General features: G+C 43.0%; 1 protein-coding gene across 3 annotated transcripts in view; it reads left to right on the top strand.

Moving 5' to 3' along the window:
• LOC124306891 (transcription factor Sox-5) overlaps positions 1 to 22,704 on the top strand; it is a 133,452-nt gene extending 110,748 nt beyond the window's left edge. For all 3 annotated transcript variants that reach the window (XM_046768017.1, XM_046768016.1, XM_046768015.1), the window contains 6 exons: positions 16,237 to 16,515; positions 17,131 to 17,503; positions 18,499 to 18,717; positions 19,981 to 20,031; positions 20,285 to 20,437; positions 20,740 to 22,704. In XM_046768017.1, coding sequence (XP_046623973.1) covers positions 16,237 to 16,515; positions 17,131 to 17,503; positions 18,499 to 18,717; positions 19,981 to 20,031; positions 20,285 to 20,437; positions 20,740 to 21,221 — 1,557 coding nt within the window. In that variant the 3' untranslated portion in view covers positions 21,222 to 22,704. The remainder of the gene's footprint in view (positions 1 to 16,236; positions 16,516 to 17,130; positions 17,504 to 18,498; positions 18,718 to 19,980; positions 20,032 to 20,284; positions 20,438 to 20,739) is intronic.
• Positions 22,705 to 25,622: the final 2,918 nt, after the last annotated feature.

The following is a 25,622-nucleotide window of genomic DNA, read 5'->3' as shown; positions in this document are numbered from 1 at the left end:
TTTTTAGTTACCAATAAGTGGATTTTTCTCCCGAAAAATATATACATACTACCTTGTTGGAATGCATGTTATTGAAACTTATTAACGATATGAAAATCAACTGTTCGCGTTAACTAAAGAATGGCAAAAAAAATATTATTTTGAAAGATACATTTTATTAAGTTTGAACAAACCTTGATTTTTGTTTATAAACTTTATATCTATTCAAATTGCAATAAAGTAGTACACCAGGTACCTAATGAAGACATTTTGCCAATTTAATTTCTTAAAAATCATTTAGCAGTTACGAAATAGTTATTCAATCTTTAATTTCGCTGATATGCGTGGATACACGAACGTCGCTAGCTTCAGGATCGTGATTCGGCGCGTGTGATTCGGTATGATAATTAGCTTCGAGCTTTTTTGGTAATTCAAATTTTACGAGACCTCTTCGCAAAACTGGGATTTCGGAACAATTGAAAATGGGAAAGAATTTTTCGATACTAGGATTAAAATGTGTTGCAGGGAATGACGAACTAAACATCTTTATTCAAAAAGTACAATGTGTCTAACGATTGTCAAAGTAGTTGCTATTTTTATTTATCTTTTTTTGCTAACTGCACAATGACGACAGCTGAACTCTCGACCGATGAAAAAGATTGCGCCACGTCAAGTCAGAATTACCACAACTGTTCAACCTAAGTTATTTAGTAATTGCTTATACGATTATAAGTGTTTCGTATTTTACGAATGCTTAAATTAATCAACACCTAAAATTAACCATGATTTTGTGGTCTCAAAATCTTGAATCGTAAAGCATAGTAAATATCAGTAGGTTGAGATTATTTCATCGTACAGGGCAACGCGGCACGCGTTCACGATGGCGCCTGAAATAAATGTATGTTGATGCGGACTGATTGCTCGGCAAGTTTATTACGAGCTGGTTTATCGTGGTCGGTCATTTGTCTACGCATGATGCAGTTTCCAGTGCAGGAAGTCCCTCTTTCTTGCTTTTCTTCTTGTTCCACCCGCTTCGCCCTCCTCTTATTCCTCTTCCTCTCCGTCTTCTTCTTCTCCTTCTTCTTCTACCGTAATCTATAAGATACCCAGTTCTATCGGTCGGCTCATTTTTTATCGACTCCGTATCATTAGTCAATTTAGAGTTCTCGCTTTTGAATTGTATACATGTAACGTACACATGATGTACGGACACGTGCGTATGGAAACCGCGGAAAATCTAAACCCACTTAATCATTGCCTGCTCCCACAGATCCTAAATTTCCACACACCGACAGACGTGTAGGATGACACGCGTCATACGTTTAATAACTATCTATAATCGTCGACATCGATACGCAACTAATTATATTGTTCACCGTCCTTATCGTCCGGCGGGCGAATTTGTCTTGTTCCTAGATTTTTTAACGCCAACCAGTTATGACATGTATTGGAACGGCGCCACGTAGCCGGCAGTAGCTCGCTCTCTCAAACCAGCTATGACAAATATGGCGGCCGTGTAATACACGTAAGTCCCCACAGAAAGTTCCGCATCGCGGGTGCTTTTCGTTTATTACAACATTAAGTAATTATCACCGCGAGAAATCTGAAAGAAAATGTATTAAACAATTATTGTTCACAAAAATATCACCCTAACAAGAAAAATTGGCAAAATTATCGCATCTTGGATAAACCGAGTCATAAATAAACTATATCATGTTCTTATAATATCAGGGCAATTTTCATGTAATTTCTATTACGTACCGACAGTCGTCTGATTCTTTGCCAAAAAATTTCCAATAATTTCGGATGAAATGAATATTTTTATACGGCCGTACGAAGCCGTGAATCCTACAACGTTGTCACAGGTAGATACACACGTGTAGTATACGTTACATCGAACGGGGCGCAGATCGCGTTGACGGACGATTCATCCATCCGTTAGCACGTCCCGACGTTTAATGGGAATTAGCGGTAGGTATTGTCGGTTCCCGGATTCACGAGTCGCCCCGGCTGCTGCAGGAGTTCAGGAAAGGGAAGCCGATCGACTAACTATGCATTCCCTGAAATCGGGGACGGGGGATTGTTTGCCGACACGCGTCCGCGGTATCATCCCGAATTAATCTTGGGGGACTGCAAAGCGTTATTATTCCCGCTGCAACGGCCATCGGCCATGACGAGCGTTTGTGAAGCATGTACCGAATCCAATGCCGTCATAGGTATACATACATGGATACATGTATAAAGTGGCCGATGTTTGCAGAATTTTGGAACATAGTTTGATGTGAAATTGAAATTACTTACTGTTCTCTGTCGTTTCAATTTGTCGAGATATTCATAGTCTGCTGGAATACCGAATCATCAATTTTTCTACGCAAAGAATTTTGACTTGAAGAGTTCTAATATAGGAATTATAAATCTTGGGATTTTTTATCCCGTAATGATACGTATCGGGACGTTTGCTTTTTTTTATATTTCGAGGGGTTGGTAAATAAAAGTGTAACGATGTCGTTCCGCCGCAAAGGGTCAGCCATGAACGCGTTGTGAATCTGGCCGCCCTTTTTTTTCACCCCGAGCTTTTAAATGGATTTGTGCTTTTAAGCAGCGCCATCGCTATCATCCCCTGCGCGAGTCTCACTCCACCGTGTGTGTGTGTGTGTGTGGTGTGTGTTTGTGTTTGTCTGCGCGCAACGGGTGCGGGTTTATCTCTCCGAGCGATCAAAGCGCGACGCGAACCGTCGCGACGCCGTCGCGTTTGATCGTCAGGACGACGCACCGCCCTCGGCGCATCGAGGCGTATCTACGACGCGTTTTGTGAACCTGAGGTGCACCTGACGCCGCACCCACCCTCACTGCGATTTCGCGTTTGTAATTCGCGCAGCTGCGGTGCGCTTGCAGTGGGAATTCGTAAACTCGGAGAGCTTAACGGCTTACCCGCGATTCGCGCCGAAGGTTAAAGCTCGGCGGTTAGCGCTTTCGCGCACTTGCAGGTCCACCGTTAATTCGAATCTGCACTCCAGTTCCGCGAATCGGTGTGTTAACATATGCGCATTTTTGCACGCGGATACACCTTCACCTATACGCGCATCGTACGATTGTCTGTGCAATCTTTGCGCGCATGCGCTTTCGTACAGGTATAACTATAGAGATAGAGGTATAAGGTATCTCTTCCGCACGAGGTGAATCGCGTTCCCGTCAACGAGCACGGTACTAATGCATGTAATTGCAGGTAACCTCATTAAACCCGCCGACTGATCCCACTACCCTCATCCCCCCGGCATAAAATCCCTCAGCGATTCCTCCCCTACCTTTAATTCATCCTACTGCACGCTTTTATCGACTCTTCTTCATCCCTAATTTCTGCAACAGATTCTACGCGCTTCCGCACAGCGTGATGGGATAAGGAATTTATTTGTTTACCCATCTAATTGATTACATAATATACGTTTCGCTGACTTTAAAAGCTCAGATAGAAAGAGAGGGAGAGAGAGAGAGAAAGCAAATGTTACGTATTGCGATCTTTTATATAGTCGAACGGGAAATATTTTTTATGTATGTAAACAAGGTATTTATAAACTTGAAAATCTATGCACTCGGGGTAGAAGTGATAAGGAATTTGATTGAGAAAATTTCGTATTCGAAACTTGAAATTGACGTTGAAATTTTCTTGTAAAATTAATAGCTGAAAAAAAATCTATATGTTAACGTTTAAATTATATTGTCATTTGTGTACAATAGGTTTAACCAGCTGCGCAGAGTCGAGCTGCGATTTAGGGGGTTGTTGAATTTGGCGAAATTGGTAGAATTGAAAATTAGGAAATCTTACCGCGCGCCGTTCTCCGTAATATTTTCCCGTTGTTCGGTGAACAATTCGCCGGATTATACGGACTTATAGAAGGAGTAAGGTGCGACCCTGCAGACTACGAGGGCTGTGAACCACTTGGTGTTCGCGGTTTTCCTCCCCCTCAAGACCCTCGAAGATCCCTCTCCTCGCGGGGTGAAACATCACAGCGTTCCATTTCCTTCGCCGATTTTCCGGGCATAAAATAAAAGGAGGAATATAAGTGGGCGGCGTACCGTGTGCACAATACCTACGTAGGGTATATGTATAATGTAGTAGGCGTATAAAATACCGCGGGCTCGGAAACGAAGGTGGAGACGAGGAAGAAGAAAATGAAAGTGAAGCAAGAAGTAATGGAAAAAAAAAAGAAAAAAGAAAGCGAGAGTAAAAAAAAAAGAAGCGGAAGAAGAAAGAATGAACGAAAGAATTCCTCACATAATTACTTTTCTCATTAACATTGTGCTCATTGTTCCCACGATCGTTAGCGCCATACGACGTGCGCGGGGACGAAAATAATAACGTGCTTTGGGTTTAAATTGCATGAGGTAGGAAAGAGAAAAAAAAACAGAAAAAGAAAAAGAAAAAATTATAATAATTATTATTATACTCAAGTAATCTTATCCCGTTTCGCGCGGTTACTTTAAGAGAAAGAGTGCTTCTTTTTCTCCGTTTTCTACCCTCCTCCATCCTCCTTCTCTCGTTCTCGTTCCTTCTCATTTACTTCTCATTTTCTCCTTCGCCGCAGACTGCAGTGTAATTTAACGTTTACTCCTTAATCCGCAGCTCTGCCGGAGGTTAAACCGCCGGCGTCTTCTCGCTCGGTAGGAAAAAACGCGACCGCAAAAGCTCGGGAGAATAATGAAAAAGAAAAGTAAACAAGCGATAATGACAATACTAATAAAATTTGATGAATCGTCTTCGTCGTCGCATAACCGGTACATGGTACATAACAACGCTGTGCAAAGTGCACGGTGACATTGTTGTGTACACGTGTAATCTACATCGGCTAATCAAAAGAAAACCGCGATCAGTTTAACTCGCTAATTAATTACCGTGAGGGGTTCTCTTCCCGTTTTCCAGCTATTGTAGCAGCTGCGACGTCCCGTAGGTTTTTTTTTTCTCTTCTCTCACTGGAGAGGGAGGAGGAAGAGATCTACGGATCTATTCTTCCCTATTACGGGCTGGCCATGGCTGCAGCAGCATCCCCGAGGAGAAAAATGGGCCAAGACTTCCGGTCCAATATGTAAAAGCGACGTGTCGCAATGTGTTCTTGAAACACGATGGCATATTTCACTTATATGTGTATATGTATTTTGTACGTAGGTTTATACACCGTATCTTATATACCGAAGATCCCATATACGCCGTGTGCAAGCTGCAAGCTGCAAGCCGCAAGCTGCAAACGAGCGCCAGTCCTGCAGTTATGCGATGGCATTGCCTCCGTGGTAGTAGATATACTTGTATACATATATACATATATATATATATGTATATATATATGCGCTTATAACGTACGCTTGCACTGCAACCTTTCGAAAAATAAATTTTCAAACGCCTCGTTGATAAATGAGCTTCGCGCGACGGAAGAGAAATTAATATCTGCTGCTGCCGCCGCTGATGCATCTGTACCTATACTCGTAACTATACCTGTGACACCCTCCATGCAGGAACGCGAGAAGACGTCTCACTACTCCTTTACATCAACCGACACCCGGGTGCTCCTCCCACCGTAATATCACTTTATGTAATAACCACCGGTTGTAGGTACATGGCAGTTCATCCGTCCAATAGCCAACCTCCGATATTGCGCAGCTTATCGATTTAAAAATTATATACATTCGGGAGTTTGAATTTCTTCAATTTTTTATTTTTCAACTACAGGCGCCTTGGTGCGTATAATTATACTATATTCGTTTTATTATTCTTACCGTATATGCAGACCATCGACGTACGGATAATTGCACGCAATCGTTAAAGGTGAAAAAAGGCACGATAATAATTATCATCATTCCTGTTATTATTATTATTATTGTTGTTGTTTTTGTTGTTGTTGTTATCATCATCATCATCATCATCATCATCATTTGAACGCCTCGGTATAAAGTAGGCGCGTCGATCCGTCAACGGGATATCAAAGAAATTCCGTGGTTGTCATTTTTCACCCTTCATCGTATACATATTATATGTGTATACCTAGTGTGTATATAGATAGATGGACGAGCGTGATTTTTTCTTTCGAATACTCTGTATGTTCGGTGTATTTTTAATTTATTTTATTTTTTTTCACATTATCTATTTTTTCCAATCCTGCACCCAGTATGTTTATACAAAATATTATACCAATTTTTTTCACGCTTCGCCAAAGGCCCGGGGTTATAATGCGTTCTCGCGAGTCTCCCTTTCACTCTCTCCCTCCCTCCCTCCCTCCCTTCCTCCGTCTCTCTCTCTCTCTCTCTCTCGCTCTCTCTCATCATCCGAAAATAGATTAAAACAAATACGTGCACGCAGTGTAGGTAGAGTTGAAGTTGGAGGTAGATGAAGTTATGTAGGTATAGGTTATAGGTCTATACATATATGAGTGATAATCCCTGTGAAAAAGCAATTTTTTCAGCTGCTCCAAATATACACTTGACATACCCTGATGCGGCTGCGATGCCGGTGCCGCTGCTTGCGGCAACAGTCATCTTCGCTATGTAATCTACAAGTAGTAAAGGGAACGCGGGAAAGCGTATAATATACCTAGTAAGCCGCCTCTCGATATAGCGAGCGCATCCCTCATGCGTCTTATACTCTGCGTAATGGACGAATGTCACACCTGACAAGTACATCGCGCTTAAAAAGCTCTGCCTTATTCGTTATCGAGAATCACGAGATACTGGGCGAACAGGTCGATCAGTTACGCAGTGTATCACTTAAAAAGCCCCGCACGCACCCTGTGCGGAAAAAGAAAGCTCCGTGTCGCGTCGTTCCGTTTATCGGATGTTGTAAAATTATTGTTAATCGTTGTATACGATTGTAACCTATAGAACGTCAGGCGGAAATAATTTTTAACGCGCGTGATCTTCGATGACCCGAATTGATCCAATTGCGGAAAAGATATCCGGGGGTGTTCAGGGGGTGTGAAATTTCGACGAGGGGTGAACCAACCCGCCCCACTCCTCATCCCCTCTACAGAGTACCGGCATCGTCATCGGGGTGAATTCGCACTCGCGGAATGAATGAACATGACAAAGGCGCGGGTGAATTGCCGGGGTCGCTCTCTCTAATTAGACAAATTTTCGCTTTTATTATTGTTATATCTACATAATATACATAATACCTGTACATACAACGAGAGAAAAGGAACGAACTTTTCGTCGTCTTCTTGTTAGTCAGATTATACAATATATACACCATTGTTATGTATACACATATAATTCGACGACAAAGGCGTCGATGAGGATATCGGTCCGAGGGGTTACAATACAATTATAAATGTTATACAATATTCGTACAATATCGTTGCACGGCGGACGAGTATCGCAATAATTATTGCCGAGAGACGCGCGACAATTGACTCCGCGGACAATATAAACTCTCCGCGATTCTTGTTCTTCTGCGTACGCCTTTCTATATTTAGGGAAGCCGCGGCTGCCGTGCAGAGTGGGTGGCGGCCGCGGTTGCTCCGCAACGAGAGAGAGAGGAGACCGCATCCGCGGACCTGTGCCCGAAGGCATGCATGGCACAGGAATTCCGACGAATGTGAATGGACCCGTGCCGCAGCTGTGCATTCCATTCTATTCCGTTCCGTTCCGTTCCGCCACCGTCGCCAAACACTTCTTTTCGCGCATCCCCCGCACAAAGACTGAATTCACTTTCGCTCGAGTGACTGACTCGGCTTTATTAAATCGGACGTACGCAGGAGAAGGAGAATGGAAAATTTGGATGAAGCGAAATAATTTTATGCCGTTAACTCTTGCGGCAGCTATGGGGGTGCAATGCACAGATTTCGATTTGTGCGTAACAGTTTGATATTAAAGATTCATCTTGAGATGCTGTTCAACTCGATGTATACGAGAGTTGAGCATTTACAAGCGCAAGGATTTATTCGTGCAGTGGAAAAAATTGGGTCTTTGGAAATAGGGGATGGTACGGTAATGAATCGGTGGAACAGCGTAAACGAAACTACAAGAATTGTTCAATTCGTGACGAATAAAAGAAAAAAGAAAATTTTAATTTCAACATAACACTTCACAAGTTACAGGAATCATTTACAAATATCTTTTGCACTTGCAAGATCTACGACACGTTATATCGTGATTATTTTTCAGAAAATTCGGATCCCGATAGAAAAATTATGACGACACTTTTAAGAAGAGACTTCATCGAAATTTCGAACAAAAATCAACTTCTTTTTTTTTTTTTATTCCGACATGATTATAAAAAAGTTCTTCGACTGATCTTTAGGTTACTGTATCATATGCTCTGGAAGAAGGTTTCAAAATCCTGCAACGAGAATGCATATTATGCACAAGGAACCTTTCAAGGAAAGATTGTGGCCACTGCTGCAAAGAATTCCTTGCGCCTACAATTTTATCACGGGAGGTTGAAATCTTGTTTCAAGGTCTACACCAGCATAATCGAAAAATTGGTGGAAGGATTTTTTGTTCACACGATTGCTAGTAACGATTTTGAAAATTTTACCGAAGTCTCCTCCCCTAAACACAATAATCGTACGGCAACTGCGGTGCGTTCAACCATCGACGAAACACAATATAAACAATAAAATAATCACGGATGAGTGAATTTCGTATTCTCGTGGCTGCCACGCAGTCCCCTACGAGTTCTTCTCACGTTTCGCGAAACGTTCCCATAGCAATATCTCTCCACCTGTACGCAAGTAGGTGTAGATGTATCGCATATTCTTCTCGGTGCCGGACAACCACCGATGTATCAGTTTACGCTCAAGGTGTAACCTGCATCTTGTATTATTATACCTTATTCATTCCTCCGTCGATATTATTCTCTCAGCGTGTGTCTGCATGGTTGCACCGCGGTCCATCCCCTCATCCCTCCCTGCAATGGAACCGTACACTGTAATACATGTTTACAGATACGTGTATATATATATATATATATTTGAAATTGTGAAGAAAAACAAGGAGATGGCCTGCAACCGCGATACGGATGCAAACTAAAAAGTGGGAAAAATAAGCCCGTCGTAAATATTTCTAGACGGGGCACGATACGCGAGTCCTGCACATCGGCAGCTAGCCGGGGTTTCGTGTATCCGCTTTTCGGGGTTCGGGGTGGAAAAGAGGGAAAAGGGGGGGAAAGGGGGGGAGGAGGGCAGGGCCACGTGCACGGGCGCATTATTCTCGTTTCAAGTGGTTCTTCGGACCAGCGTAGATATCTCTGAATGCGGTTCGTCGAGCACCGCGTGGTTGTTCAGCTCCTGGCTGCTCGGTCCGTGCACGGCGATGGTCGTATCGGGATTATTATAACGTTATACACACATCGCCCGCCTTGCTCGTAGAACGTACGTTAATATTTCGCGTACCTACGCGCAAGTGTGTGTGTCTGTGTGCGCGCAAGCAGAGGTTTGAGTTGCGCGGTGACTTTATGCCCCCGTTATGCCTGCGCGCATACGCGAAATTAATTAAAGTCAGTGAATCCCGAGGGCGAGGAGGCGCTTCATTGTGATCCGCGGTTGCTGAGGTATAACCCTGTGGCGTGCATTGTAATCGGCAGTACAAGCTGTATTCCGCCCCACGCCCCTCGACGCCGACGTCGACGCCGACGCCACCCGCCGCGGAGGAAGAGGAGGAGGAGACGCGCGGACGCTCAAGTAGGCGCCCCCCCCTGAAACCCACCCCTTCAGAATTAATCACTTTCTAGCTCGTGCGGTAGCGCGGCCGGGCGGGACGGGTTATTTTAATTGTCTGCGAATTATTAAGGAGCCGACTTGACGATCCGGCTGGGCGAAAAGTCGGATTCATGCGGGTCGGAGGGGCCGATTGTCGTCTCTGCGTGTAGGCACTTGGATTGGTCGGGGATTTTTGTATTACGTGGGAAAATCTTGGTGACGGATACCTGGTGGAAAATTAATCTAGTTTTTGTAAATACCCACGTTTCAAACTTCAACTTTTCACTCAAACTTAACACTATTGCGAATTCGAGGTTTCCCTGCGTTACTTTAATTGTAACAAAGATGCTAAAGGTGGTAAGTGTATCTGGAAAATTAGGGAATTTTATAATCGAAAATTACTGCAGGCAATCCTGCAGCAGGAGATACACATGGGACAGTGTACCTGAATGTAGAAAATACTGTACTTCGTACTGTTGTGTCCTTGTAAGTTTTTGCATAAAACAATCGCGCGAATTATTCTGGTATAACTGTTTTTACAATTATTACGTGTCAATATGAATTTCGATATTGCGGTGCGTGGCGTTGCGTTGCCTCGGAGTGGAATGATAGGAAAAAGGCTTGGCAAGTATCTATTGTAAGCCCATTACTTTTTTTTTATTCCCTCTACGTCGGTGTTGGCTTGGGGCCACAAAGTCGAGTGAACCCGATAAGAGAAGGAAATAAACAAACCACGAGACTTTTTATAATCAGTATATGAGAGTACAATTCTGGTCGGTGTATACGATATATATATGTGTGCGTGTGTATATATGATATGCTACACAGTCAATCAAATTAAACGATTACATTTATTTTCGTCTCGGTGGAAGGTTGTTACAAACGAACCAAAAGAATCGAAAAAAAAAGAAGAGAAAAGCATAGAGACGAGAGATGAGGTAGCCTAGAAGAAAAAGAGCGCCTCCATCAACCAACCGCATGCCAACTAATACTCTCGATATGTAAAGCAAAGAAGAGGAATCTCTTGTGTCGTGTTCGCACGACGCAAGCCTCTCTCGTTTCAACCGCTTACCTCAAACTTCGCCGCGAGTAGGTATAACAAATATTCGAAATTGAAAGTCGCGAAAATTTTAAACTATCGTCGAATCCCTTTTCCACGCGCTTGATCCCTCTGATCGCCTGCTTGAGTTTCAATTTTCGCGACAAAACTGAAACAAGGTATTTTACTCGTAAAAAGAATATTAAGGGAGGATCGTAGCGTGTGGAAATGTGAATGAAATTAATGATGTCCCTGTGAAATAGCAATGGAAAAAATTGTTGTAAATTTGGGACGCGTTTCGTCGTCGTGCCTCATACCTCGTGCACACCCTGCACCCTTCGGCGTTATACCCGAAACACGTGCGCTAAATTAAACGCGGAACGTGGCGTTGGTTGACGATCATCGCTCATATAGGTTCGAACGGCGGGGCGCTTGTCTCGAATAACACTCGAACGAAGAGAGAACGAGAGCGAGCTTGCGCGAGCAAGAGTCGAGAGGAGAATGCTTCGTGCTTGGGGCGATGGGAAAAAAGGGAGAAAGAGATATACGCGGGAGTAGCTAGGTGATATTTGTTTTAATTTTTCCGTAAACACAGACCCGGTGAAAACCCGGTAAAAATACCCGTACTTATACACCGCGCGGCAAAAACGGTGGGAGGAGAGTCCGGGTGCCAAAAGTGAGAACAGGCCTCGTTTCTCGCCACCTTATAGTCGTCGAGTGCCGGCACGTCGACGATGGCGTGAAACGCGAGAGAAAAAGAGAGAGAGAGAGAGAGATAGTGAACGGAGATAAGGAGCCGAGTCTGTTTTCCCCTCCCTCCCTCCCGCCCTCCCTCCTTCCTCCTTCTTCTTCTTCTTCTTCTTCTTCGTCTTCCTCTTCCTCTTTTTATTTTTCCTCCGATCGCGGAGGCGTCGAAGAGGTCGGTACGTCGACGCCGGGCGTTCCGACGACGGCTCCCGAGGGGTGCGGACAAAGGGAAGGAAATAGAGGTGACGCTCTCGGCGCGGACGCGTCCTGACGTCTCCGGGTCCCGCGGGACGCCCGCGGAGTCGACGGGATATAGCTACTCGCCGGAGATAAGAACCCGGGACAATAATCCCCTTGACAGTCGGTCTCTTCGGTAGGTCGGCTTATTCCTACTCGATCCGCGAACGCCGCTGGGCTACAACTCTGAGCCCTTAAGAGGGTGGTGCACACACAGTAGCGACGTCTTCGTTCCGGGTGTCCTGTGCACGCCTCGCACGGCATTAGTTTACGCTATTAATATACCACGGATATATGACGCCCGGCATCAGAGGCACGTACCGTCTGCAGAGAGCTTCTTGGCTTTCCTCGTCGAGTCCGATCACGGAGCGGAAGATAATCGAATCGCGACTGACTGTCGGAGAAATATTCGCCGCTGCTAATGCGGCGAAATAATAAACGCTTCTTTCATCGCACCTCTGACAATTGGGAGAGAAAAATTTGAGGGGACGGTGCAACATCGATATTGTCAAATGAACGATGTCGATTCGGTAACGTTGATTTTCATTCATTTCTCAACGTTCTAGGCGAGTTTCAGTGGAGGGTGGAGAATCACAGGGAATTGCAAGAAATATGATGAGAAATTTGCAATAGAACGTTGACGAATTGAAACCACTTGACGCTTACCGCAAAAGTTGTCAACAATTTTTAATAATTCTAATGATATCGGTTGTCTCGATCGATTCCTCGTTATTCTAAAAAGTATTTCGGTCATTCAAGTCCCTCGGATCGACGATTTGATTTCCAACAGTTAAATTTATGACTTCCTTAAGTGAATGGCTTCTCGAGTCGGAGAATTATGCACGCTCATTCATAAGGAAGACGTGCTTTTCTTACTCCAAGTTTTAGTGTGAGAGATTCGGAGACCGGCCCATCTGCCTAAGCTACAGTTTGTGTCTGCAGCTAGAATAATCGTGTAGCGGGATTCGTTTCTCCGAGCTTTCAAGCTTTAACGCGCCGAAGCTCGAAGCTTTGTTGTGTCACGAATACAGAGGAACGCGTCAACATTTTTACGAGGATGTCGTCGCGAGCTCGTATAACGAGCTGGAACCACATCGGGAACTATGTCTACTACAATCCTCCGGTAATTTCCGAACCAACTCTAGCTGTGGCGCAGCGGACTAGGAACGGATTTTTTCGAGTATTTAAACTTGGGTTGTTGGAAAAACGGGGTCAAAATCGTCTTGGAGTAACGGAAATTTTAATTTAAAGAGAAGAAAAGACAGGGTTATATTTATTGAAACTTTACGCCAAAGTCACAAATTGAACAATAATTGTTCGGATATTTTCGAGATTCTGAATGAAAATAGCTAGGCGAAAACCGATCTTCAGTCAGCTGTTTTCACTTATTTCCGCACGTGTGATACGTCAAACGACAATGAGAAGAACCAACTGCACGAGCTTCTCCTCTCGCCTTCTCTCGAGCCAGGAAGCCAAGGATTATCGTGGGATCCGCGGTTACTGAATAGCATAAAAAGTGGCGCGATTCGTGGGACGCCGTAGGGTTGGGATCGTGGGGAATAGAAGGAAGAGGGAGTCGATCGAAGTCCCAATTTTATCAAACTTTCCTCCACCAATTCCGGCGCAGAACGGAATAACCCCTGATGTGTTCAATTGCTTTCAGACGGAAGTAATATTGACGTTCAATTTCGCGACGAACAAGGGTCGCCCGTAAGCGGGATGGAAAAAAAGACACAAATAAATCACCTGTCCGTATTCCTTGATGCTAAAAAATTCTTGTCTACCATGCATATACACGCGTGTAAGGTAAGTGTCGGTACCAGTTATTGACCTTTTTTTGGTCGTATCTGCTCGATCCTTAGTTCTAAAATTACGAAAAAAATAAGTTTGCATCGTCTAACCCTTTGTCAATTGATTCTATTCATCGAGGAATTCACAATTTGTGCCTTGGCAAATAAAAGGGTCAATAATTGTGTCTAAACGTGTAAATAACCGATACACTTTACCTTAATCTTAATTCTCTGATCGCCGGCATCTACGATTAAAGTTCGATTTCGTTGAGAATAGACAAAATTAGGGCACGAAGATCGGTAGTCTTTACAGTCGATTTCAATATGCTCTTTGGCAAAAAGTGCAAACCTGCAAACTAAGACATTTACAAAGGTTCTTCACTTCTGCGGATAATCCATGTATATTCTTAGTATGTACCGGTATAAATATTTATCCTTTTTACTGACCCCGATGTAAGTAAGTACTTGGATAGAGTTTTTACAATGCACGTGGCTGTGCTTCGTGTCAAATGAATTCCTATGACCATCATCCAACTGTATCGAATACCTCGTACGGGTCACAGATGCTACTGTTTGATTCTCCCCCTCACGCAACTCTATTTGCTCTTGGCCCTTTCATGCTCTCCTGCTGCACGCATTGTTACCGCACAGCCAGCCCTCAGCATTGACAGTGAATAATAAATACCCTACTGAAATTTTCATTTCGCATTATGGAAGAGCGCGTTAAGGCCTGCAGCGTTAGAATGACAAAGAGATGAAGAGAAAACACGCGGTGTAATATTATTCAGTCATTCGGTCGCTGTTAGAATCTCGGAGATATTATCGTCTGTCACGAGGTACCTAATGGCTGGAAAAAGTAGTGAGAAATTAAGAAACGAAAGATGACAAATATCTTGCGCAACGGAAGCTGTAACCCTGTACGAGGATAGGCAATGGACCAAAGTACGCACGTACGTTACAAGTTAAACTCGGGCGGTCGGGAACAGATGCGCGATATTCTGCGAGCCGGCCAACTGGCCGCTTCGCGTTTTACGGTCCAAAATTAAACCACAATAGTTATAATCTTGCGAATTTGTCGTTCCTCCTATTCGTCGTATGGTATTCCAAAGCGAATACGCGACCGCGTTGTTTCGGAACAAAGATTTTCCACGCCGATTAATTTCATTTCTTTTTCCCAATTACACGACGATGGAAAGAAAGTTATCGCGGCGAACGAATCGACCGATCCATGATCATTTTGATCAAGACGAAACGTCGTCGCGTATCATCGGTACTGTACCGGCGGCACTAAAGGGCTACGATTTCGATTTCCGAGTATCAAAGTCTGGTGGGAAGATACTGTACAGAAGCCCGCGATATCTGGGCGACGACAACGGCGTCGGTATGTCTCTTATAAAAGGTTGAACGATCGAGCTGCGGCGGGAAAGAATCGGCGATAAGGAGGATAACTCCAGGCGTACAAACGTAGAAGCTGCCGCTGCACGTCGACGGGGACGATATCCGAGACAAAGTCGCCTTTGTGGCGAAGCAGAGGACCCTGACGAACGCCGAACGGAGCGAAGAATAAGAGAGACGGCATGATATATTACAGAGTCCGAGGAATGAGACGCACGGGTCCGAGTTTCCAGCGTACAATATCCGGCGGACCGGGTATACACGCGCGGCTATTTATTAATATTATTGCTCGGTAGAAACCCGTCTGCTAGCGAACATGCAATTTGTTTATCTGTGAACTCTGACGGTGCCACGGTATCAAAAGGGTATACTAGAGGCACGTACAGGCGACCATGGACGGACGGTCCGTAAACAGATAATAAACATCTAATAAAGATATGTCCGAAAATATACCACGCCTAGGGTGTATACGCGAAACCTCGCGCAAACTCATCCCTCACTAGTCGCCCGGACGACGATCATCCCACCTCCACAAAGTCGCGTCAGTCCAGATCCTCCTTCCGGGTACTTTGACCGTTTCACGTCTCGGCATCGCAGAGCTGCTCGTAGGTGTACGATGCAGATGTACGAGAGCCTTTGGAGTCCAATCCTCGGTCCTGTCCGCGTGCAACGCGCAAAGCGCAAGCTCGCGAGGCGGTCCAAGGACCTCGGATTGGGTCGGAAGCAGGAATAAGAAGGACCCGCGCGTGTGATAAATGAATCGCACGTCGGGCAGAGGTACCCGGGTCGTGGAAGGATGATACATTTCGCCGTCGGAGTAGGCACGGCATCGGGCAACGATTATGAGAGGCATACCTACCGGTTCGGTAATTGCCTGGCTAAATTTAGGCGCAGTGCCGGTGCAGTTGGCGTGAATGCGCGAGCGGAGCGGCATTGCGGTGTGCGTGGATATTCGGCGGAATCTCGCATACTGAGATCCACGCAAACTCGGCGAGGCTGCCGGTCCACGAATGCGCGCGTCGGTGTGCCGGCTACGTGGACGTGGATGTGAATGAAACCCTCTGGCAGTGAGCCTATTTAAATTTAGCCACTGTGGGCGGTATAGCTGTCACGGATACGTATCATCGGCATAACTGCGAGCCTCGCAAATGAATAATGAAGTATGCCCGGCTCTGATCGCCGTAAGATGACCGGAACTTTGGTCGAGCGTTGCAGCCGCGTGCATCCGGGTACTTCTGCAAACGACGTGCGGCTACATTTTATCACGCTTTCAGGTGATTCATGGTGCGTCCGAGTCTCTCTCTCTCTCTCTCTCTCTCTCGCCGTCTCTCACTCACGGAACGTCTCTCCTTCTGCCTTCTTTCAGTCTTACCCTCCGCACCTGAACGCCGAGACCCAGAAGCAGATCGACATGCAACGGTTGCAAACCGAGCACCTCAAGCGCCAGCAGGAGCACATCATGCAGCACAACATCCAGGAGCTTCAGGCGCAAATCAGCAAAGGCCAGGTCACGATGCCGGGGCCTCAGACCCTCATGTTCCTACCCTTTCTTCAGGAGCAGCTTCGGGGACTACCCGTGACCTCCATGCCGCCGCCAACCTCTACGGCGATGACGGGAAACAAGCATATCAACTCCATAGCCAACGTGAGTATGACGACCTCGTCTGGCCCGCGTGGTCGGTTGATACTCCTCCACAGTCCTACACGGTCATATGTATATTCGGCGGGGATTAATAATTCTCGCGACGCGCTCGCTGCACGCACGGTATTCCCGAGATAATATTGAAACAGGAAGACTCTCCTCCGCCTCCGCCTCCGCCTCCTACCGAACGAGTAGGTCAGGCCGACTCGGTTACGCTGGTATTTTTGTGTCAATAAAAGATCTCCAGATGTCACGACGCCGCCGTGCGCACCCTAGATGCGTTTCAAAATCGTTACACCCACACCTACTCCTCTCTCGATGTGAACTCATGTAACTGCGATGCACGATGCGCGCGATACGCAATTTCCATCGATGAATTAATACATTCGATCGATCAAGCCGACGAGCTACGAACGATGAATCGTCGCGATGCAACAAAATTTATTTTGGAAAAATGGATTCAAATATTGAAACGAGAGCGCAGGAGGAGATCGACTCATCCTGAGGGTGGTTTCCATGTGTGTCCGTGTCACCGCGTCGCGCGGCAAAATGAAAAACACCGGATTCAGAGCGAATAACGAAAACCAGGTAAACAACTTGGAACGTTTGTTGTTTCAGATGATAAGCGGGCATCGAGACGGTCCAAGTTCCTGGGCGACGGCGCACCTGGCGCAGATGACGACGCAGATGGAGAAGGAGTCTTCGCCGACGCCGACGCCGAGCTCCGGATCCTCGCAGCCGGCGGCACCGACGCATCAGGATCCTGACACCCCGTTGAACCTTACCAAGCCAAAGTCCTCGGGACAGACGGCCTCCTCTTCGCCGGGAAGCGACTCCCACTCGACCGGGGCCGGGAGCAGCGGTCATCAGGAGCAACCCTTGCCCGCGACGGCACCGAAACTCTTCCATTCTAGCCTCCAGATGCCCCGTGGATACCTGCCGAGTCTACCTTACGGCGGACTTCCGCCGCATCTCAGCACCCTCTCGTCCAGTGAGTACGAATTTACGATTTGACGAATCCGCATGTAAGGTACCTTGGGTGCCGGAGTGCACGCATTGGCTTCGGATGGTCGATGGTAGCTTTCGGTTCGATTAGCTAATGGTATTGCTCTTTCTATATACCGAACCTACACTAGCTGTTGTTTCAACTGCGGATAGAAGCGTTAAGTTTATTATAGCAGGTTACCCATGTTACTGGCTTCGATCAAAGCTCAAGTTTTTTTTATTTTATTTTATTTTTTTATTTTTTTTTATAGAAAAGACAGTCATTTACGTGCAACATATCATTACTCCGGTTAATCCTGCGGCTTTATAGTTTATTATGCGTTATACTTGCGTAAAGTACGCGACGGAATTAAGCCGAAATGAATTTATATAAGTTGTGCGCAAGCTGTAGCTGGAAAATTCTGAGGATAACGTGGGGTGTGCGGTTTGGTTTGGTATAGTATATCGGGTGCGGGAGGCCCACCACCACTTTTATGTATACAATTTTGACGTGCTATCTCAAGATCAAAGAGGTGGTTACTTGCCACTTTGAATCTGGCAAAAGAGAGAGAGAGAGAGAGGGGGGGGAAAAAGGATGGCGAAACTGTGAAATGTATAGGAAAAGAAGGAGAGTAAAGGAAGTAATAATCATAATGATAAAACAACGCCGATGTCCGATGAGCGAACAAATTCCGTTCTGAGGAACCTCGGCACGCGGGATTCCAGATGTGGTTTCGTCGTTGTGAAATTACGAACGTCGTTCCGAGCAAGACGGTCATCCTTATATTTTTCCTTCTTATTTTTCTGCTTCTGATTATAATTATTTTTACTACTTACACTTCTATATATATATATGTATGTAAAATTACCGCCTGTGATGTACGCAACTTTGGACGGTCGGCTTGCCTTACCTCTCTCTAACTCTCTATTCGAGATGGATGTATGTACACATTGTACATAGGTATCGATATACACTGCAACGTTCTGACGTTGACGTTTCAGTGGGCAAGGTGATGAATAAAGAGGAATCCGGAGGCGGTTCCGCCGCCGCGGCGGCCGCGGCGGCCGCGGAGAAACACTTCGCCATGCACGGAATCTACGGGATGCCGTCTAGTGCCGGCGGCATGCCTCCATCACCGCAATCTCAGAGGGGTATGAAACACTCGGGTAGTCGGGAGGATCCGTCGCAGGAGGAGCAGGACTTCCTCTCATCTCCGCACAGTGAGTGCTGTTTTCAGTCACTTTTTTTTATCCCTTCTCTCCTATTTTTTATTACACTCGGTTGTTCGTCTTTTCATTTTGTTTCATTTTTTTTCACGTTGTATGTGTTATGGAAGAGTTGGGTATGCGCATTATATGCATATGCGTATACTTATACATATTATACAGTGACTAAACCGTGAACGATGGCGTCACCGATCATAGCTGCAGGTTTACATTTTTATCACGAAACGGGCGGTGTCTTTCGGCAAACTCAGCGTTTCGAAAGAAAAAGAATGCGTGATATTTTTTTTTTTTTTTTCAATTTAAAGACGAAGGTGAAAATCTTATTTGTTCCTTGTTTTGTTTTCGCAGCCCAGTAAAGTCATCGAGCGATTCTTATGCAAATGTTATATATTAAGCAAATTTATGATTGTTACATACGGGATGAACAACAGTCTTGATTTGTGTATATTAAGGTGTTTTTCCGCGTTTCTTTTTTTTTCTTTTTTTTTCTCACTCGTTCTCCGTTTCTTCCTTGTTTATTTTCCTCTGAAAGTGGTCGTTTAACCGTGTAACGACTCGAGTTCGCTAAGAAATTTCAAGATTGTGGTTATAAGGTCTACGACCTTTAACCACTTGATACTGTAGTCGCAGTGATCTAAAAATAAACTGTACCGTTCTCCTAATTCTCTTGCCTTTTGAAATATACCATAGGACAGGGCGTCAGGATGATGCTGGGCTGGCTCTAATCAAAACGTCTATTTCTACGTACGAGATTCGTACCGAACGAGAACTAGAGCCAATGATAGGTCTATCTATAGTGTAAGAAGAAGAAGAAGAGGGAAAAAAAAATGGAGAATAAAAATGAAAAAGAAATATATATCTATCAGGACCACACGTGTCGAAGAAACATCATGCGTTTTAACGTCGTCTGTATATGATCGCCTGTTTGGAATGATTCACTGCAGCATAACTTTGTTCCTGCAGCATGACGACAAAATTTACAATTTATTATCTCTGCAGCCATCCTCGCATATAACGTATTGCATACGTTGTATATATATATATATATATATACATATATGTTCATTTAATTTTCAAAGAAAAATTATTGCGTATGACGTGAATTGGACCGAGATATTTTTTTATACTTTCATTCTCCCTCTTTCTTTTCGTTTCGCTTTTCTACTCGTTCTCGTTGATCAACGATCGCTTCACACAACGGTTAACAGCAATTTATTTAAATCTCGTCGAAACGCATAATTGTTCATTTTGTTACAGTGTGGGGACGAGAGCAAGGCTACAAGGTTCCTGAAGATATAACAGAAAAAGGTGATTAGTCGATAATGAAAACTATTGTTTTTAAATTAAAATAACGTGACGATTGAACGTGCTAATATTTGAATCCTGTAAAAACTAATCGAAAGAAACTTCATGGTCCATTTTTATTTTATTTTATTTTATTTTATTTTTTTTTTGCTATTTATTTTTCACCTTCTCGTGTCTCTTGGTGCGATCGAAGCGCTCTTCGGCAATTCTTTCAATATTCGACGAGTTAAAAATAATCCTACTCGTTTATATTTAGCGAAAATGGTGAGGCAGCAGAAACGGGACGGTGAAAACAAGCCGCATATTAAACGACCTATGAACGCGTTCATGGTATGGGCCAAGGACGAACGGAGGAAAATCCTCAAGGCGTGCCCGGATATGCACAATTCGAACATATCGAAAATACTCGGTGAGTGCAACGGCGCTTTTGCCTATTTTCATTTTACTTTCTTCGTCATTCGAGAATCATTCCGCAGTCTCGTCGTTTCCCGCGACGGGTAAAAGTGAAAACGCGAAACTCTCCGAATACTGCAGATTTATACTTGACCACTGATTGTGAGATGCAAAAGGCTATCGCATAATCTACACGGCACTTTAAATTTGGAGACAGATTCTCTTCGATAGTTTACATCCTCTTCGCATTCGTGATTGAAATTCATAATATTCAGCCACTTTCCCGTGCGTGAAAAATGTGTAAATTTGGCTTTACAGGTGCGAGATGGAAAGCGATGTCGAATTCGGAGAAGCAGCCGTACTACGAGGAGCAGTCTCGACTTTCGAAATTGCACATGGAGAAGCACCCGGACTACAGATACAGACCGCGTCCGAAAAGGACATGCATAGTCGACGGGAAGAAGATGCGGATCTCCGAGTACAAGTCGCTGATGCGACAGCGACGGCAGGAGATGAGGCAGCTCTGGTGTCACCGAGACGGCGGTGGTCCCGACATGGGCTTCCTGTCGCCGGTCGGATCGGAAATGACGTCACCACACCCTGGTCCCTCGGCGAGGCCGTCGGTGTCGCCGCCGGCGTCGCTCCTCAACGGAGGGGGCCCCGGTCCGAGTTCGGACCACGGTTCCTTTTACTACCCCCAGGACAGTCTATCCCCGAGTGACATAATGAACTTTTCCCCCGAGAACCCGGGGTCCGTTGGCGGTTACGACGTCAGTCCGCGGCACCACGACGAGGATTGAGCCGCGGCTCCGGGTCAGCCCTCGTGGCCACCCGGAGCTAACGCAAGACTTGCCCACGAACTCTTTTGGTAACCTGGTTCGAACTGGGGCCGGGTTTATTTATTCTTTTATCGCCAACCCCGCCGCCGAAGGACGTGTATGAACGTGTCACGGCGAACGGAAAAGAGGAGAAGAAGATAGGAAGGGAAGAAAGGAAGAAAGGAAGATAGGAAGAAAGGTAGGAAGGAAGAAGCTATTCAACTGGCCATCGAGAACTGGCTTCTTCGCATATTTTGCATCTACATGGCACGCAGGGTCGCGAGCAAAGATTACTTAACGGTATGACTGTACGATAGGTATGTTGTCTGCGTGCGAATTTGAGGAACGGTCCCATTCGCTTTGGTAGTATGAAGCTGGAAGTTTGGTATCGTAACGCGTTCAAAGTATGATTTGGTGTACATCATCGACGAGGTGAATATGTGCAATGTATCGACTGGACGGAAGAACTACATCGTCGCGACGTCCGTTGTATAGGTATCGATAATCAAATTCCAACCAATTTTCTAAACCGATGAAAGAAGGTGCAGAAATGAAATGGCAAACGCGACGTCGTCTCGAGACGTATATATAGATATATATAATATATTTATATATATAGATATATATATAATATATTTATATATTATATATACGTCTACGTATACGTATATGCTACACACAACGCGCTGTACTGTATGTCACGCAACGTACTACCTAGGCGATGTAAAATCATCTTTATAACGTAGCTATAAGTATATCGAATATCGATCCGCGCCTACCTATACATACATACAAATAAAACACACGCAATTTATTACAATGAAATTTAGAAAAACAATTGAAACATTTCCGAGCGTTACAGATTGTCAGGCAAATAATAGAAAGAGAGAAAAATGAGAGTGAAAAAAGAAACACTGCGCACCTGATATTTTTTCACCTACCGTTTCTCGAACATGGTTGTGTCTGGTTTCAAATTCATTTATCCGGAATGAAAGTTGACGAGTGTTTTAAAATTTTCGCTTTGATATTTTTTTTTTTGTCTTCTTCATATAGAAACAAACTGGTTAGAAAGATAACCCATTACTTTGACATCTTATACTTCGAAACCTTTGGCTTATCGGCAGTGATATAGATAATTTTCTAAAAACTTGAAATTTTTTTTTTTTGCCTTCAACAACGACTGCAATATTTGAAGAATTCAATCTCAAGCCAGGAAAAGGTAGCCAATGGAGCGGGAGGTGAAAGAAACGTACGCATAACATTAACTTGAAAATAGAATGGTTCGTTTATTTGAGTTTTCTAAACATTTAACATTATAAGATCACTTGACACATCAATCGCCTAATCTAGAGTACTGCATCGGGTACCTAGCATTAGCACTTTGAGGCGTTTTAATAAAAAAAAATAAGTGCGCGCAATACATAATAATAATAATAATAATAATAATGATAATAATAACAATATTGGTAATCATAATAACGGTAATGATAATAATAATTTAAAAAAACAGTAATAATAATAGTAGTAGTAATATTGGTAATCGTAATATAACGTTCCGTTGGTTTGCCAAAGCGCACTACTTTGTATCCCAGAATGTTATATTTGCCGGGTTTCCATATAGATCACGTACAGAAAAAGAAAAATCTTGTTCCTAATTCTTCCCAGTCCTATTTGTAATGATGATTGATTTTGACTAATAACCTTGTACGATTTTGATGACGGATCAAAAGAGTCCGGTCTCATATCAAGCGTCCCTTCTTTATTCGTTTCATCCAGGTTTGAACTTTGGCAAAAGGAAAAGGGCTGCATGCACATATTGAATGAACATGAAAATAAATCGATGAAAAACTACAGACGGATAAGCGACACGTTATCGTTTCGCATTGTAACTATAACACTTCACATCGTCACACTCCTCATTCGCGCATCTTAGGTATTATATAACTTTCAAATCTGCGCACACTTGCCTAATACACGCCATACACGTATGTATATCTACTTTTAACAATTGTCTTTTCTGTCTCTCTCGCTCTCTTTCTTTTTTTTCTCCTCTCTTTCTCTCTTTCTTTCTTTCTCACTTTCTCACTTTCTCTCGTTCAACGGAGAGGGAGGAGAATAGGCATATACTTTTGACGGAGATCGCTCATCGACGTTGAACATGTATTATATTTATATATGTATATGTATTAAACAGTTTCCATGTAATAAGGCAGGTTAATGTGAATCTACTAGCACAAACACGCGTTTACAGCCTGTAACGGCTTATACGCTATAATATTATACCTATTATATAATATTAATAATAATATAAACAGAAACACACACACACACACACGCACACACTGACGCACATGCACACGCACACTTAGTACTTATAGTATTTGCATCATTAATTTATTGACTTTAATATTACTCTAAACTATGTAATAGTAGGTAATTATTGTAATTATAAGGCAGGTTATATGTATAGAAACAAACTGGAGAACGAGAGAAAGAAAAATAGAGAGATGAGTTGTGTGAATTTTAGTAAATTGTTATTATTAAATTATTCTTTTTATCCCGGTTATTATTGTCATTATTATTATTATTATTATTATTATTATTATTGATATTATTATTAGTGCTATTTATTAATCGGTATAGACTAACAATCGATGAATTTCAAATTATTATCTGTTGAATATTATGATGATGTTGTATCGTTCTATCTTTGCGAGCGAACCCTTTTACAATTTTAATTTGTATGTATATATATATTATATATATGTGTGTGTATTTTTTTTACGATCTTCCTTTTGCGTACCTTCTTGTTTATTAGTTTACTTATATTTTGTTGTTCCGTTTTTTTTTTTTCTTTTTGTTTTTTAACTCTTACCCGTACATACCTATGTACTGTCGTTCGTTCGATCAAATCGTATTCGCGTCCCGGCCAATGACCCAGAACAATGCAATAACGGATTTTAAAAATTACCTCAGCGACGAATCGACGAGTTTCAAAAAAAGCAGAAACCGTTCAAAGGACATTCTGCCAGTTTTAAATTTTTTTTATTTATTTTTTTCTAACATCGACCACTTCTCCGATAGACGATATTACCATTTCTAAATTAACGGTCTGATAATTTCAAGAGAAGCCGAACCAGGCGTAAAATAAAAATCGCAAATCCGTTGCTGCACGTGTTACGTAGAGGTAAACTCGATTCGGGCGGCTCTTTTTTCCTCGAAGGAGAAGGTCCGGCGGATTATGGCGACGACGGAAACTTGATGTGATATCTAATACTAATGTGCCAAATAACAGTTTTCGAGAAGAAACGAACTTGCATGTGGGGCGGGTCGAATCGCTCACAATAATCACCCGTAATCCCGTTGAAGTTCGATTAAAATCTTCTTGTTGCCACTATAAATACATACTGTGCCACCCTGATCGCGTTGGCGAATGAAAAACTAATATCCATTTACTATTTGTAACAAATTTTAATTCTCAGCTCTGTTTCTTTTGTCTTCTAACTACAAATGTATGCTGTTTTTTTTTTAATTTTTTTTTTCCAATTTTTTTCTCTCTTTCCTTTATTTTTCTCTTCCTTTCTTTCGTTCGTACATTTCTATTATTTATGATATATTATATATTATTATATATTATATATATATATATACATGTATAATCAGTGCAATTATATACAAGGTACCTAATATAATTTTACAAAGAGAGCCAGTATCCTTGATATATCTGTACCCCAAGATGTAACCAATCTGATGCCGGTTCGTGTCAAAAACACTCGGATCAGCCGCAGCACGGATGCACATTTTGGGTCGACAGATAGGATAGCTTAAAAGGAAATAAGAAAAAAATAAAAAAAAAAAATTAAAAATATGTTTATAATAATATTTATTTTATATATATAACGGATTCGTACTCATAATTATTATGCCTACAGGTACGTACATACATGTACGGACATACCTATAAATATACATGTATGTATGCATCTATATTAAAAAAAAAAAAAAATAATGAAAATTCGCATTTTCATCCGTAAGGAAACACGTTACAATGATACGGATATTATATTATATACAGATATAAAAATATAATCGCGATATTAGCGTCAATATCATTAATGTACAGTGTAACTATATTAATTGTGATGTACCTACGTAGCCGTACGTGTAATTATCAATATATAAGTATATATATATGTACATATACATATGCACATATATATATATGTATGTATATATATATATATATACAGTACTTTAGATACATATATACATATAGTTCATAGAATATATCGTTAATTCAAATACGAAACCCATTATTATTACATTTATTATTTTTATTATTAGTCATGTCATTATTACTATTATTGCTATTGCTATTGCTAT

This window comes from Neodiprion virginianus, chromosome 6 (assembly GCF_021901495.1).
Source record: "Neodiprion virginianus isolate iyNeoVirg1 chromosome 6, iyNeoVirg1.1, whole genome shotgun sequence".
Classification (NCBI taxonomy): Eukaryota; Metazoa; Arthropoda; class Insecta; order Hymenoptera; family Diprionidae; genus Neodiprion; species Neodiprion virginianus.
The sequence above is the reverse complement of the archived record's forward strand: the minus strand, read 5'-3'. Positions and strand labels throughout refer to the sequence as shown.